The sequence below is a fragment of the Corvus kubaryi genome, unplaced genomic scaffold (genome assembly GCF_017639235.1).
Source record: "Corvus kubaryi isolate FWS band 111438036 unplaced genomic scaffold, C.kubaryi_AGA036_p1.0 split3-73, whole genome shotgun sequence".
Taxonomy (NCBI): Eukaryota; Metazoa; Chordata; class Aves; order Passeriformes; family Corvidae; genus Corvus; species Corvus kubaryi.
This window is the reverse complement of record NW_024582091.1, coordinates 1,438,092-1,455,041: the sequence shown is the minus strand read 5'-3', so window position 1 is coordinate 1,455,041 and position 16,950 is coordinate 1,438,092. Positions and strand designations below refer to the sequence as shown.

The window sequence follows — 16,950 nt, the reverse complement described above, 5'->3', positions numbered from 1 at the left end:
AGAAATTACAAGCACTGTAGTAAGATAACAGGGCATAACTTCAACCTACACAAACTTTAGAAATGCAATTTTTCTTCAACCAAAATTATTTCTTTTTAATTATGTAAAGCATAACACAAAATCTATATCCTGCAATATCAGCTCCTTCATGCTGCTTTCATTCAAGCAGCAACTGTAGTCAAATTATATCTATGCTAAGTAAATAATTAATTCATTACCCTTGGAGAGTTTACATTCTGCAATCTAACACAGTGATATTGCATTAAAGTCAGTAGGGGTTTTTGGTTTTTGTGATTTTATTTTAATTTCTTTTAAAACCTGAAGGAAAATATACAGTTATATATGGATTGGAGATGACTTAATACTTAGACTTACACAAATCCACAAGCACATAAACCATAGCACAAGTATCATATAATTGAATGACAAGCAACAAGAGCAATCCAAGACAAGCAGAAACTACCCTCCCAAAAAAACTCTCCTCAACAAAAATTAAGCCACTGGTAAGACAGTATCCTCTTTCAAGGGAAATGAAGGAAGGAAATTAGAAGAATATGAAGCCAATAAATAAAAAAATTAGATGGAATGTACATTACTGAAAGTAAAAAATCTCAATCTGGGAGGTTTTGTCACTTCACAAAGGCAGCTACTATATAAGTTAAGGTTTCAGATAGAAGATGGGTTATCCTGTTTGCATAAAGATAAATCTTAAGAAGCCATAAACTTCAAACATTCATTTTAAGCAATAAAACTGAAACACTGTCAAAAATGAGGTGCTTGAACAAATTGAAAAATTAAGGAGTAGTAAGAAAAAATGAGAGAGTTCACCCAAGGACTCTGAAGCAACTTAAGCATGAACTCTGAGCTGATAACAAAACCAGATACTCTTTGCTAGCAATAGTAATTCACCAGCTAATTGAAGGGTAGAAAATATGTTTTTTCTTACAACTGTTCAAAGAAATCATGACAGCTGGTTTACTGCTTTGTCTGGAAAATCTATAGTGTGTCAGCAGAAGCTGTAATTTGTAATTGGCAGGTGATACAGTACCTTGGGAATACTGAGGTGACACTCTCCCTTCTGCAGATCAGGCAGCTCCACAACCTCAACCCCAGAACCATCCTTATACCACTTGAAATCAGTCTCCTTCTTTGTATTCGCAACCTGTACAACAGAAAAGGCACATAAGCCTTTTATAAGGCTATGTCCTGAGGAAAGATATTGAACTGTGGGAAGTAACATAGGTACTTTCAACATATGAAACCATTTTTTTGTAACACGTGTCAAAAAAAGTTAAGTAAAAACCAATTTCAACCAAGTCCTACTAAGCAAATCTTAGTCCTACAGTATTTCTTTGCATCACAGTATACAGGTTACAAGTTCAGAGCCCTGCAAAATCCTTAAAGAAAATCCTGGCAATCTCTTCACTTAAATGGTTTTGCACCCTAGCTCTGTGCTTGCGGTTTGTCTAGAGATAGCTGTGAGAAGAAGTATCTTTGAAATTAGAGCTTCTGAACTCTCCTTTATCTTTTTGTGTTTGCCTTGTGACTTCAGAGAGTTGTAACACAGAACTTAGGCCCCATCTTAGTCTTCGGCCAATTTGGAGATTTATCCTAGCTACCTAAGCAATGTCTCTCATGGCTAAGCTGCAGAAAGCAGCTGAAATTACTATTCTGACAGCATCCAAGACTTCAAAATTGTGAGCTGCACCAAAAATCCTTTTTTATTTAACCTTCTACATTGACTCCCATGGGGCATACAAAGATCTGAGGAATCCTAGAAATTGCAGTCTCTCCCAGCAAAAAGGGGTTTAACAATGTAGTGCATATGCAGAGCAGTAGTTTGAAAGCATGAATTTTGCTGTAGTAGCAGCAGCTCATGAAAACAATGCATAAATAGAGTACAGCTGTACCTCAAACACTGTTCTAATTTTTATATAAAGATTGTGTATTGTATACACTTAAAATATTGCTGGATAAATTACCCCAAACTGAATTCAAAGAAGCTAAAAGTGCAGCTCTTTTTAGCAACCCTGGCAATATATGTATTTTTTCCACTCGCTTTCAAAAACACTATGGTTTATTTGACATCACTATCCCCACACCCTTCTAAAAGTCATAAAAATGCAATGGTATTTTCATGTGTAGCCTGAATTTCAGTCAGTGTGGCTTTGGTAGAAGGACAGAGCTGGCAAGATATTTCTTAGTCCCCAGGCAGTTGCTTTAAAAAGGCTCCTTAAAGAAAAAGCAAAAAACTGAACAAATGGCTAGAGGGCAGCCTGGAACTTAATACAGATCTGCAATAGTTTTCAAGTGGCTTCCTTGGAGGAAAAAGCATGAGCCAATTTCTAACCCTTTTACATTACAGAAGTCATTCCATAGATGAACAGTTCTATGAAAGCTCTCTGTAGAGATGACAGATAGGAGGGTCTTCTATACTGTTTCCTAGACATCTCTATGAAACATGCTCAAATTAATCATATCTATTGTTGCTTAATAACCAGTGTGGTTGCTATGGATCTCTGAGAGTATTTGAGATCACCGCTTGGCCCTAAGCAATGAATTTCTAGAGAAAAGTGAGCAGCATTTTACATTTAGCAGTAACTACGAAGTGGCTGTTCCTGTAGTCCTATGACATGAGTGGCAATTTTATTTGAGCAAAGCCCGAAGGAACAAGCCTTTAATGCTTTTCAACAATTTTTCATCAAAGACTGTTAGCACTCAATCTGACAATAAATAGACTGAGTTTCAGACACATGCAATTTGCAGTGCTGAAGTTATTTCATGTTGACATTTACTATGAAATGTTACTTTTTTCACTGTTTAGCCACACACCAAGAATCTTGCTTTTAACAGACACAGTACAAATAAGGGCCAAAGTTATGCAAGAGCAAGTAGCTTCTGAATGTTCTGAAATTTAGAATTACTCGAAGAAAAATGACAGTATTTGCTGGCATATGAAGAAAAATAAACACAAAATAAAATGCAAAAAGCAAACACCATCAAATTATCTTTCAAATGCGCAACCATGTTCCACTGGCATTGAGGGGCTACAATATCAAGAACACGGTCATCAATCCCAGCTATTCAGAACTAAATACTAAGCCAATCAAAAGTCAGTCAGGTCCAATCACACCGAAAATAAGGGATATGTGAGGTAACATTTGATATACTCTTCTATAGCACAATCCGTATTTGTCCATCATTACTGTTATGGGCCTGGACCATACAGTCAGTCCTTTGCCCTAGACAAGCTTCCAGTTGATGTGGTTTCCTAGCTTCCCTATGTCCTGCTACAGCCTTTAAGAAAGTCAAGGTAAAATGCCCTCTCTTACAGATACTTCCTTCGCATTATCCCAGGCTCTTAGAAGAGGTAAAAACTCCCTTGATTTTCAGAGGAGCACTAAAAATAGCCTGAAAGAGACCTGGGTCAAATGTTACGATATGGCCTGGAATGGCAGAGATGATTCCTTGATTGTTCTTATTACCAAAGAAATAGATCAGAGTCGCCACACTTCTGACTTGTTTATCAGGTACCTGGAGTTTGAAGGACAAATCCAGGCTTTGTTTTTCAAACTCTTCCTATGTACAAATATAAGTTAAACAGCTATAAACAACAGTACCATGTGAACCTAATGGCCAGTCACATACTAACAGTAACAAACATTATAAGGTCAATAGCATAGTTAAAATGATGAGTGTACAAGCAGCCCACATCCTAGATTTCATTTACATAAAATGTTCTGACCTTGTGAACAAAAAGCACACTGGTGAAAAGCAAATAATCAGATGCTCAGCCTTTCACATCTTCATTGCTATAAATGGGCTCAAGAGTCAATGAAAGAAGGATAATTTCAGATTAATTTGTAGAGAATTAACACTAGCATAACTGGTTCAGCAACATTTAATTCCCAGTGTGAACGAAGGGATAAGCAGGGCTCATGCCTGAGGCACGTGCATGAAGAGATTATAAAGTACTCAGCAATGCAGCTCAGAACCAGCAAAGGTACTGTGTTAGCTAATGAGTGTTGAGCCCTAACATGGGAGCACATGGAATGGCAGCTTCAGCACCAGGTCAGTTCTGCTGGGAATAACTTGAGGTTAAGGGTCTCTTAGTTAATGAGCAGCAAAAAAACAAAAAAAAAAAAAAAAAAGGAAAAAAAATCCCACAAATGTGCATGTAAATTGCTCATAATGAATCATTCAAGATAGTTTAATTATAAGCCAAAAGTTATTCAAAAGAAGAGGAGAAAATTAATACAAAAGAGTCCACATTACAGGAAAAGAGAAAGAAGAAGGGTTTGATGCCTTTTGAATTCAATTTACTTAGTTATTCAGACCTCTAATTAGTCACACTAGAAGAGCAAAACAAATGAAAATTTATCCATTCAGAAAGGCATATCAAGATGTTAATAGCAGAAGTTACACTGAAATCAATACACATTATCATTACCTAAAATTTAAAAGTCATTAGCCAAAAATAATTTTAAAATTGTGTTTTATAACATTAATTCTAGAAGTCTTTGCTGCACATTTGATTACAGCTGATTAAACAACAGATGCTTTGTTAGAGAAATCAGAAAATGGTAAAGAAGAAACTCTGGCTTTTTGTAGCTATTTTTTGAGGAAGAAGAAGGACCCTTAAGGGATGTATATTTTGTGTAAATTATTCTTATGGCTCACAATTTTTATAAAAAATTGGACCACCTAATAATACATTTAGAAATGTCCTATTTTTTTTTGTTTTCATTAACCCTACTGCTGAAGAATAGTAAGTCAGAAATGCCCATATTAAAATTTTCTAAATAATAAAAAAGAGTTTTCATATGAAACTTCTGATTTTAAAGGTATCTAAATCCTTCTTCACATTTTCCTACTTCAATTTTTCACCAACACTTTCTAAAAGTATATTTCCTTACCTTACAAGAAAGTAAAACTTCACATTCTTCTGTAACCTTCCAATGCAAAAACTCTGAGAAGTGAGGACCTAAGAAACAAAAAAATCTTAAAGCAATGTTGTAGAACAAAGAATATCAGAAAGATCCACTGAAAGAAAGAAAAAGGATGACAATTACAACATCCTTACACCAGAGCAAGAGGGAACTCCTGGACTACCCATAGAAGGAAAATCCTGCAAGTTTTTATCATATTGACCCAGTGTCTACATGACAGGTTAGAAACCTGAGTCTCGTCTCGGTATGAATCAAGTAATATTCCAAAATGTAAAATGGTGAGTGAGAGAAATCAGTTTACTGAATACCTTTGTGCCAAATTGCCAACTAAGCAGAGGAAAGAAACAAAGTAGCTACAAACAAATGTACAAATAATGTATTTAATGTAAAAGCAACAAACCCATGACAGACACTGTTTTTCCCAAATAATGTAAAGTTTAAAAATCTATTAAATATTACAAGCAAAACAGAAAATACTCTGTTTCCCCACTAAGGTTCCAATTCTGCAAAGAAAAATATCCTGATGAAAACTTGCTGACATATGTAGCCTTTATAAAATTATTGTGTTTACTTATCTCAATAAATATATATGTCTTTGTGTCAGCAAGATCAGGGCCCATAATTCCAATACCCAAACCTAGAAAGTTCAAGACTTTCACTTAAATCATTGAGAATTGAAAGATTTTGTCAGTTTATGCTGTAAGTGGTGTAATTTTTTTCTTCAATCAGTTCTAAACAACCTTAAACAAAAAAATAGAATTACATTACTTTTATACAGAATCTTACCTATGCTATTTAGAAAAATATTTTTAATTATTATTGTTAGTTTCATCCTGAAAGCCATGTGCCAAGTGAAAATTACAAACTAGAGCTCAAGCTCGATTTTTTAAGGATTTCACAGGGATAGAATACTGAATTAGGTATCCAATAGTAATTTCTTCGTTCAGCTGCAAGCAATATAGATAACGAGCATATAACAAACTCTACAGCTGTATAGCAACTACGCAACAAATATACATTTAGTTCCTGGAATTTTGCCTGGATAGAAACTATAGGGTCAAGCTTTTAATCTTCCTTGTCTGGCACCGCTTGTCTTGGCTGTCTACTCTTCTGTCAATTATATTGAACAGACAACTTGTATGCTTAAAACTAAATGTAATTAAATGTTCTGTTGGATCAGAGCCTACATTAGGCACACTTCTCATGAATATTGAGCAAAGATAACCTTTTGTGAGAACTTTCAATTTTTCTCTACTTAGTGAAGGTTCTGTCACAAATTGACAATGTTGGAAAATAAGAACCACCAAGGATTCAGGTGTCTCCTAAAATTGTACAATTTACTCATCTTCTAATAAAGAATGGAAACTGTAAGCACTTAGTATTGACCAGGGATAAATCGTTAGCTGTAAACTGCGCCTAAAGTCACCAATCTGCTCTGTCTTACCTTGTTTTCTGAGAAATTCCTTTCGTTGGAGCTCAGACTCAGCCAATACTCCCTTGAAAGCTAAATTTTAGAAGAGGTGAATGAAAAATGAGTTAGTCACAAAATTACTCAAAGAATAATTGAAGTTTATTTCTTCATCAAAGTTTCAATGTTTCAATGTTTCAATGAACATACCATCTCCAATGAGAACTAATGAAGACTGGTTTTTGGCCTTTCCGTCCTGAATCTGTACTGTGTAGGTACCTTCATTGTCAATTGTAAATTTTTCCATCACCATTTCTATAATGCCATTTGGACGGTCACAATTTATTTTATGCCTCTGAAATAAAGAAATAAGTTCCTTAGTATAGTGCAAATTACTTATGATTCCTATTGAATAAATTATGATTTATATTCCTGCCTCCACAGTCAACCATTTTCATGTCCTTTTAATTGTAAACTAAGGAAAGAGGATTGTGATTTTATTTACTGTTGTACAACAAGATCCCAGTGATGACAGAAACCGCTGTGTGCAGCTGCATTTGGAATCCTCGAGTCATCATAATACAAATGGTTTATATTTGAAAACAATAGTTTATGGCACTGGGAGTATTTGAAGGAGAGCCTACCAGCCCACCTTTAGCTGCATTACAGCTTCCAGTTCAACAAGGGGGTTTTCTAGGCAGAAGCGCAATTCCTAGCAGAGTCCAGAAACAACTGGAAATATTATGTTTCTCGACACAAATATGGATCTTCAAATAAATCCATCACACCAAATCCAAAAAGTCGTCCCTACTAAATATCTGAGACATACGTAGTAGTCAGTAGTGGATCTCATTTTCTTAGTAAAAAGAGTTAATCTTGGAAGGGTATGATGATTTTCTCATTTAATGCTAGGTGTAATTTTCAAAGAACCATAAAGCAAAAGACCATGAGAAAAGTAGCTTGTGCAAACTCAACAGAGCTTCTGGGAACCAAAAAGGATCTGCCAAGTCCAGCAAAAGAGAGGTATAACTCTGTCAGAACATATAGTTACCCATTTAAGTGTTTGCAGAATACACAAACCACCAAATATTGACTTGAATTCAAAGTTAAATATGCTTTTCAGTGTTTGTGTCCTTTATGTGTTTTCTTTCTATTAAATATTCCAGAAAGATTAATTATTGGCAAGCATCATCATGGAAATAGAAAATTGTAGGCAAATATTGGACAATCTTTGCAAAATATGTGTTTTGAATTTGCAGGTTCTGTTTTAGATACAACCATGTTTTACTAATATCCCCTTTTATTCAGTGAATTACTAAAAGCCCTGTTACTTTCAAGGGTATTATACATACTGTTAAAAGGAGACATGATGTCTTATAAAGAGAATGTTTTGATAAACCTGTTTATTGGTCTCCAAAAGTAAAAAATGATTCTAAAGTAACAGATAGATAAAGTTTAGGGGATGAAACGAAAGAAGAAACATAAAAAAAAGCTAGTAAAAATGCCACTTATTAAATTCTCTAGGATCTTACTGAAATTAAAGAACCTCTAAGTTCCCTAAGATCCAAAGGTAGTAGGAATGACGCCACAGATATATCTGCTTTAGCTTTAAGGGACATGTCTTGCCCAGCCTCAAAAATAGACTCACTGTTGTATGGATTACACATCTGGAAGAACAGTGTAGACATAGTCAAGAAATTTACCATTCAGTACTGGCATTTTCAAATCTATAAATCCTTTAAGTCTTAGCCAGGTAACAGAAGAATGAAGAAAAAGAAAAGATATGTAATTAACAAAGCAGTCAGCCAACAGATTGACCAGGATAATAATTTTTTAAGGGATACGCATGTTAATTTGGATACGCAATTTACCATACATAGTGAAAAGAAAGATACAATGTCAAAGAACAAGACAAGATTAAATCAACTGGGAAACTAAGTAGAAAATCCACTTATGTAAGAGTTCCTCTGTAAGAGTTACAGTGATAGGTGAGGAAGGTTAAAAAGAGCATTAATAAACCTACCCAAACTATCAAAAAGTGCAAACTTCAATGTGCAAAAGTCAAATTCTTGCTTACAGTCTCTTGCCCACAGAGGTGAAGGACCACACTGGCATTTACTTCATGAGTTCCCAGGGAGAACGTTAAGTAAATTTTTCCAGAAGCAGAAAAGTTAAAAAAATAAAGCAAGACATATGTTTTAATCTGATTCATTATCACACTTTTTTAAAATTTACTACTTTTATTAAATGAAATATTAAAATATCAAAATAAAATCTAAGTAAATGGGGCTCAGTTCATTCCATTTTCAGCTTATTTTGAAATCTTACGAAAAACACTCCCTGTTAGGACCTAGCAGGAAAAATTTATCGCTTCAGCCAATGTCAAGAATCAGGCCACAATTCAGCAGCATAATGGTCTATTGAACATGTTCAGTGACTGTAGCCCAGTCTCCAGACAGGTTTTAGAGTGCAATTAGGCTTCTAACTATTGCCATTATGAAGCAAGATGAAGTTCAATGATTTTATGGGCATCATAAATATTAGGCTTTTATGTGACTTTCCACAAAAATATCATCTGTCTCCAAACATAAATGTCACCTGTGGGTTACTAATTAAAGAGGTGAAATAATGCAGCTTCATTTCAAGACTTTCTCTGATGTCAACACTTCCGAAACATATGCGAACTAAAAATAGCTCATTCTTTTCCATGAACATTGCCAAGACAGAGTATTGTCAATTCAATACATCTTAGGCATGAATATTCAGGTTTTCAGTTCTATGGTTTATTACTTCTTAAAGCAAGAAAAAAAGAGAAGTATTTTACTCAGAAACACTACTTTTTCCACTTGTCAATATGTAATTAAAGTAAATGCTCTTTGCTTTTCTATGGTATAAAAATGCTGATAAAACTTCTCTGACCCAAACCAGGATTTGCATTCTCAGGAATAAACTGAATCTTTCAAACAGCTGCACTGGAGATTAATTCTTCACAGGAAAACGTATTTCTAGTGCTGTGCTTATGGCCTGTAGATGAACAATACTCTTCCCCTGCAAAGGCATGACCTTGCTTTCTTCTCAGCCCAGTCTGAGAGCTTTTTTATGCCCCTTTATATGAGAGGTCTTCCTAGAGCTATAAAAATGCAGGAAGCTGGTGGCCTATCCTTTCATCTCTATGTAGCTGTTCAATGCCCAGTTTCCAAGCCAAAATTTTAAAAACAAAATAGAAAGTGATGCTGTATAAAAATTTAAAGTCTGTGAACATTGCTGCATTGTCAAGTGCCTTCCACATTATATGTAAAACTAGTAATATGAGCCTCAGAGAACAATGTCTTGTTGGACGGGTCCAAAACTGTACTTGAAGCAGCCTTTTCTTTTCCTTAAGCCATTTTTCTAAAATATTTGTGCTAAACACCAGTCTGTGTGTAAATTCTCCTTCTGTTTGGCTGTGGATCATCTAGTTACCGAAAATGGATAGAGAGAGTCCAACTCTTTTTCCAGTACAAATAGGCTCACACTGAAACAGGAATTCTGTACTGCAAAAAATATTTGAGTTAAAGATTGGCCTTCCTTTCAGGTATTATCACACCTTAATAACATGACATGAAGGAACTATAGGATCCAGAGAACTACAGGTCTGTCCGCCTGACCTCAGTGCCACGGGATATTAAGAAGCGGATACATCTTGAGAGACACCAAGCAACATTCACAGGACAGCCAGGGGGTGAGGCCCAGCCAGCATGAGCTTGTGACAGGCAGGTCCTGCTATACTGACCTGATAACCTTCAGCAACAAGGTGACCCACTTAGTGGATGAGGAAGGGCTGTGGATGTTGTCTACCTGGAATTAAGTAAAGCCTTTGACACTGTTTCCCGCAGCATTCTCCTGATGAAACTGGTTGCTCACAGCTTGGATGTGTGCACTGGTTCCTGGCTAGATGGCCAGGGCCAGAGTGGTCGTGAACGGAGTTAAATCCAGTTGGTGGATATCACAAGTGATGTTCTCCTAGGCTCAGCAGTGGGGCCAATCCTATTTAATATCTTTATCAATGATCTAGAGGAAAGTATCGAGCTGGGTGGGAATGTTGATCTGCTGGAGCGTAGGAAGAATCTGCAGAGGAATCTTGACCAGTTGAATAGATGGCTCGAGACCAGCTGTGTGAGGTTCTACAAGGCCAAATGCCAAGTCCTGCCCTTGGGTCAAAACAACTGCAGGCAGCACAACAGGTTTGGGGAGGAGTTGCTGGAAAGTGGCCCAGTGGGAAAGGACCTGGGGATGCTGGTCAACACCAGGTTGAGCATGAGCCATCAGCATATGCCCAGGAGGTCAAGAGGGCCATGGGCATCCTAGCCTTTATCAGCAGTAATGTGGCCAGCAGGACCAGGGCAGTGATTGTACTCTGCACTGGTGAGCCCACATCTCAAATCCTGTGCCCAGTTCTGGGCCCCTCACTGCAAGAAAGATATTGAGGTGCTGGAGTGTGTCCAGAGAAGGGCAACGGAGCAGGTGAAGGTTTGGAAGCACAAGTGTGATGAGAAGCAGCTGAAGGAGGTGAGGTGGTTTAGCCTGGAGGAACAGAGGCTCAGGGGGACCATAGTGCTCCCTACAACTGCCTGAAGGAGGTTGCAGCCAGGTGGGGATCAGTATCTTTTCCCAAGTAACAAGCAATAGGACAAGAAGAAATGGCCTCAGGCTGTGCCAAGGAAGTTTAGATTGGGTATTAGGAAAAATTTCTTCACTGAAAAGGATGTCAAGCACTGGACCAGGCTGCCCAGGGAAGTGGTTGAGTCACCATCACTGGAGGTATTTAAAAGACAAGCAGATGTGGCCCTTAGGGACATGGTTTAGCGGTGGACTTGGCAGTGTTATGTTAACTGTTGGAACCCATGATTGTAAAGGTGTTTTCCAGCTTAAATTACTCTATGATTCTATGATAACAATAGAAACCTGCAGGTTTATTAAATAAAATCACTTATGTTAGTGCTCAATATGTACTTACATCACTGTTTTCGACTTCTTTATCATTAATAACAAATCTGAAAGTAGAATCTGGAGATAAGCTTTCAGCCTGAATCCAGAAACGAACTTCTCCTTTATCAAGAACCTCATAAGCTAATTCTGATTTCAGTGGTATTGCTACAAAAAGAAAAGAATCAAAAGTCAATAATGCATGAAACCTTGTGAGAAATAGGAATATCATAGTAAAATGTTAGTAAATTTCCTTATTATTTATGGATTTCTGGATATAGAATAAATTTTAAGCAGGGAAGAGTCCTCTAATGCAGCCTTTGGCTGATTTTTTAATTAATTTCTCAAAGGGAGAAGAGAATTTACTTACTGTATGTACATTGTGTAAGGATTTGGTAATCCTAGTAACAATCTATAATCTATTGTCAAGTTAAAGTTAAAAGACATTTAGGAACAATGATTTTATTGATGTCAACTAATATTCTTCTAAACAAACTAAAAGATAAGGAAGCTAGGTGTTCCACAGTAAATGAAGCTGCCATGAAAAATGAAGTTGCCATTGTCTCAGGAAGAATCTTTTTGGGACTCCAGTCATTGGTATGTAATTATATTCCTTCTAGAAATATCCAATAAATTCAGATCTTCAACTTACTTGGATTCTTTATTTCATAGCTTAATGCCATCAAACGTTCAAACTCTGAAAATAAGAAAAATGTCCATGTTTTAATTTATTCTGAAAAAATACAGACAGCAAATGAGTGTCAACGAAAGTATAAGCATCAGCAAAGTTATTTCCTTAAAGCTTGTGTATGAATACACAACGCTTCATAAAATATTTAAATTCTGATACATGGATTTGGCAAATGCTCCTATTGCACGCATTTTAGTGTATACTCTCTTATGCAAGGGAATCTAAACAAAGCCCAAAATCTATTTTAAACTTTGAAAACAGCAATACAAAAGAAAGATGGGAAACAATAGCTTCTAAGCAGTGTACAAGGTTCCTTTATCTGCTGACTTCCTTTCTCGCACTATTCCTAAAACTCTTGTTTTACTGTGGCAGAAAACAAGATCAAGCGCAGGTTAGTCTGAAAACAAAACAGAAAGTTCTAGTGAATGCACTCGATCCTCAAGAGGGCTGTTCAAGAGTCTAGAATTCAGTTTTTTAGATTTTCATACTAATCCTATTTATCATAGTCATTACCAATAAAGATTTGGAAAATGAACATTACTGCCAATTCCAAATTTACAGATAATGTAAAGACCAGAGAAAATTAGCATCGATTTATGACATGATAGAGGATTTTGCAAAATTGCAGAATTTATAGCTGTTGAGAGAGTAAATGGGCAGTGAAATAATGGTTTTCAGTGCTAAGACGCAAAATCTGATACTTGTACAGGGATCCAGTACAAATAAAATTGTAATTTTGAGTGACATATGATCAGGAAAGACATAGGCAAGTATGGGGTGGGAAACACCTTCAGTGCTCTTATACAAAAAAAACTTCAAAGGTAGATCTGATGGTGACAAGACCTACAGTGTGATTTCAGAGTGATGCTTCAAAACTTAGTCAAATGGCAATTCTCATGATTAAATGCAATGGAAAATTACAAAGCACATATTGGTCATAACTAATGACTAAGAGTCCTCATAAATCTTCCATGTCCTGGAGAATCTTTTTTTTTTTTTAATCTGAACATGGATTTCTTCTCAACACCTACTTGGAAAGGGTGGTTTGACATGTTTCTCACTGTGATAATAGTCCTGCCTTCTATCAGACTCCCACTTAGTCTCATCTCCTCTCCATAAATGACTTAGTAGGATGAGAAGCAGAGGGATTTCAATACTTGAGGAACTGGGCATAGCAATTACAGCTGAGGACTGGGAAACACCAAAGTAATTTTTATTTTGCATAAAATAAACTCTCCTCTTTGCTTTTTATGTCAGCATTTCTCAATGATAGAGCAAAGTCAGACTAAAGCAAATTAATTGCAATGCCAATGAAACAAAATAGCTACAATGAAATATAGCAAAACTAACATAAATGTACGCCATATGATAATTTGACCCAGTGTATTTAGATCTTTTTAAAGCATCATCCTTTTTCTCACTAATTTCCTGCATCTCGATTATGAGATACTGCATCTAGAGCCTCAAGCACAACTGAAAGTGTAAGGTATATTTGCAAACATCGTTATAATCCCAGCATAAAGAAAACAATTCTAATTTGCCATGTTTTTTATCTTTATCTAGAAAATATTGCCTGAAGTTACCTCAGCTTTCATTATTATGATAATCAGAAAAATAAGTAATCACACGAAGACTGCATTGTGTTCTTTTTTGTTTTTTCTTAATGCATAGAAAATAATGTGAGAGTTGTAGGGTTCTTTTTTTCTTGGGCAATTTTCAGTGCACTTGAGGCAATACAATGAAGAAAGACTTGAAATTATAAGGACCTTACCTTCATCATCCATAACGAAGCTGGACGAAACCCCATCTGTGTCACTAACTGAGATAGAGTAAGTTCCCACATCTGATTTATCAGGATTTTTGAAGTACAGTTTAGAACTAAAATCATTAATGAAGAAGAATATAATTAGCTCAGTATCCCATGTCAAGAATTTTAACATGAAAATTTTCTAATATTTTGGTAGACTGGCATGACTTACTGATTTCCTTCTGTTTCAATCTTAAACTTATGAGAATCATCAATCTCCTCATAAGATTTACCCCATGCAAAATGAGATGCATCTGTAGCTTCTTTGCACTCAAAAGCCAGGTAAATATTACCCTCATCATCCACACCTGAATATATTTCTTTTGTTCCTGCAAAATAGGAATCAACTCAAATGTCAAGGCTGCATTTTTCTTTCAAGGTATAAATCATAAATTAATAAAGCCCGCACCTATTTTATCCTAAAAGATACTGATTTTATTAGCAGGTCTTAGAGCAGGTTTATGTCATATGCTGACTAGGCAACACATGCTAGTAAGTTTCTTACTCTACACGCAAGAAAGGAATGTTAATCCTAATAAATGCTTATTGAGAAAAAAAACAATAAGATATAACTGAATATGAGAACACACAAAAAGTTTAAATAAATCAATTTTATTATCATTCCTGAAGCTTTAAAAAATGTGTTGTCACACCAAGTTGCACCTTGTTCGAATGAAAACCAAAATACCTGATTATCAAATAACTCCTACAGTAAGGAACAAATTCTTATCACTATATCTGTATCTGCATGATTTTTTCTTTAAGTTTTAAGGCTAAGACCTTCTTAATTCTTGAAATACTTATATGTGATACAATATCAAATTAGATTGATTGAACTCAATTCCAAGTATTATAGTATTTTAGAAGCAGAGGAGATTAAACAGTTCATTTTACCTGGCCGTTCCTCAACAAGCACTGGTTCAGATATCTCAGATGACTTGCCTGCCCCAGCATCATTCACTGCACGAACTTTAAAAACATAGGTATGGCCCTCATGTAAATCAGTGACCTTAAACAAGATAAAGGGCAAAGTCAATTTAAAAAACAATTGAAGTTATTTTGTTTACTTATATGAAGATGTTAGCAGAAGCCAAAGTTCAAATACATATCTTTTTTGTTCGAATATATATCCTTTTTGTACTCAATAAGAACTTTTAATACTCAGTTTTATATTAATATTTGTATTAATATTAATTAATTAAAATGTTACCTTAAGATAGCGCTTTGAAGTAGGTTTCTCATTAGCAGTGATCCAGTCTTCTGCATCTACTTCTTTATAGTCCACTAAATACCCAGTAATAGGGCTTTTGCCTTCATACACAGGAGCTTTCCACAGAAGAACCACTGACGTATTTCTAACTTCACATATCGTGAGACCATAGGCAGGACCTAAAATATTTCAAGTATTGGAAATTCACTTCAATATAATGAAGTTTTGCAAGCTGTCCCTGTAGAGGCCAAAATGTACCACTATAATTTTGACTGTACTTGCTTTCAAAAACTTCAGCCTTTACAATACAGCTGGTGTATGTGGTATTTAGGTCATTTTCCCCTCATGGCTGTATACAGCAATACCTGCCTTACACAGTGAGTGACATTAGTATTCTGAAGCATACTTGCTTAGCTAGATCTCAGTAGCTCTCTTTTAAGGGAAAGTTAATCATGTGGAAAAATCCATGCAGTTTAAGATTTTCCAACAAGCAAGAGAGGCTTCTTGTCTCTTAGTTAACTCACCAGCCCCACATCAAAGTTGCTTCACTGAGCCTGATTCAGGTTCATAATTTAACATCAGGATTTTTATTTTTTCATTACTATACGTGAGCCATGATCTTTCAAAATAATCCAAAACTCAGTGGCACCAAGGGAATTTGGATCAGGCTTCTTGTTCCCTGACAGAAGAATTTTTTTTTATTGTGAACTAGGTAGCTGCAGCCAAGAGGAACTTCTCAGGATGAATGATACTTGGCAGGAGAAATATTTAAGCCAAAAATATCCTGATACTCTACAAATAAGTGAGAGTTTATATGTTTGCAGGTACTAGGTTTTTCCCTACTATACTTTCCTTCTCCTTCACCTAACTGTTCAAGTGCCATTCAGTCTAACTTATAGTAATTATTTTTTACTATACTCTTGATACTTTTTACACTAGTAAATAAATTTCAATGTAAAGGCATAATCATGTCAATTTCCTACCATAGTCAAAATACCCATGACAAAATACTCATATTCAGTCAAATTATGTAGCTTGCTTCTTGTGCTGTAGATGCAGAGCAAGGAAAGATGAAGACTTAAGGATTAACTTGAGACTTAAGGATTTTCTCAGTTTTCAAGATACTGATTTTCCCTATAACACATCTTACCATTTAAAATAATAATAATAAAAAAGAGTGGAAAGCCTTACAAATAACTCTGATTACCTTTCCAGCCTACTTGATGTTAACCAGTGATGAAAGAACATAAAATCTGTAAAGGATGATATTCAGCAAATATACAGGGGGGGGGAAAAATCCAAACCTTTAGAAAAGTTTTTCTCCAAAGTGGGTAAACACATTTCAGAAAAGCATATTGAATACCTGTTACAGACCTTATAAGGATAAATATTAGATTTCTCATGGAAAGACTGCCATTTTCAAGGCACCTAAAGCCTTCCCTCAGGGCTCTTTAAAAATCCCAATCTAAATGTCTATATATCCACAGATAATTAAAATTCCACTGTCAAATGGACCCGGTAGAAATCTAGACAGTAGAAGGAAAAGGGTAATGAAGCACGTTCTATTCTGAGGATTCTGAGACCCTGTACATTTCTTTTTATTTAAAGCAATGTAAGACAATTCATTAACTATCATTGCTAACTCACAGAAACTCACAGCGACATGTAAGACTAAAATTCTGCAGAAGGATGAAATAATTATAGACTCTGGGCAAGGAATCCATCACTTATGCTGGAAATTCTGCAAAAGGTTTTGGCCTTTCTAAGGAAACCTTCTTTCTATATCAAAAAGTGGAAGAATATTTTGTTGACACTGGGAGTATTTTGCAGTCACATTACATTAGTCCTCAGTGTCTTTAGTAAGTCACAGAAGAGGGTCAGGCTCTTTCTCCCAGTTTTAAATCTCAATTATTTGTTTTC

The 16,950-nt window shown here is 35.7% G+C and overlaps 1 protein-coding gene across 2 annotated transcripts in view; it reads right to left on the bottom strand.

Moving 5' to 3' along the window:
• Nucleotides 1–16,950, bottom strand: part of MYOM2 (myomesin 2) — a 76,535-nt gene that overhangs the window by 11,442 nt on the left and 48,143 nt on the right. For both annotated transcript variants that reach the window (XM_042017166.1, XM_042017167.1), the window contains 10 exons: nt 15,031–15,209; nt 14,715–14,829; nt 13,993–14,149; nt 13,785–13,891; nt 11,975–12,019; nt 11,354–11,490; nt 6,568–6,712; nt 6,394–6,453; nt 4,917–4,984; nt 1,049–1,162 (listed from right to left, as the gene is read on the bottom strand). In XM_042017166.1, coding sequence (XP_041873100.1) covers nt 1,049–1,162; nt 4,917–4,984; nt 6,394–6,453; nt 6,568–6,712; nt 11,354–11,490; nt 11,975–12,019; nt 13,785–13,891; nt 13,993–14,149; nt 14,715–14,829; nt 15,031–15,209 — 1,127 coding nt within the window. The remainder of the gene's footprint in view (nt 1–1,048; nt 1,163–4,916; nt 4,985–6,393; nt 6,454–6,567; nt 6,713–11,353; nt 11,491–11,974; nt 12,020–13,784; nt 13,892–13,992; nt 14,150–14,714; nt 14,830–15,030; nt 15,210–16,950) is intronic.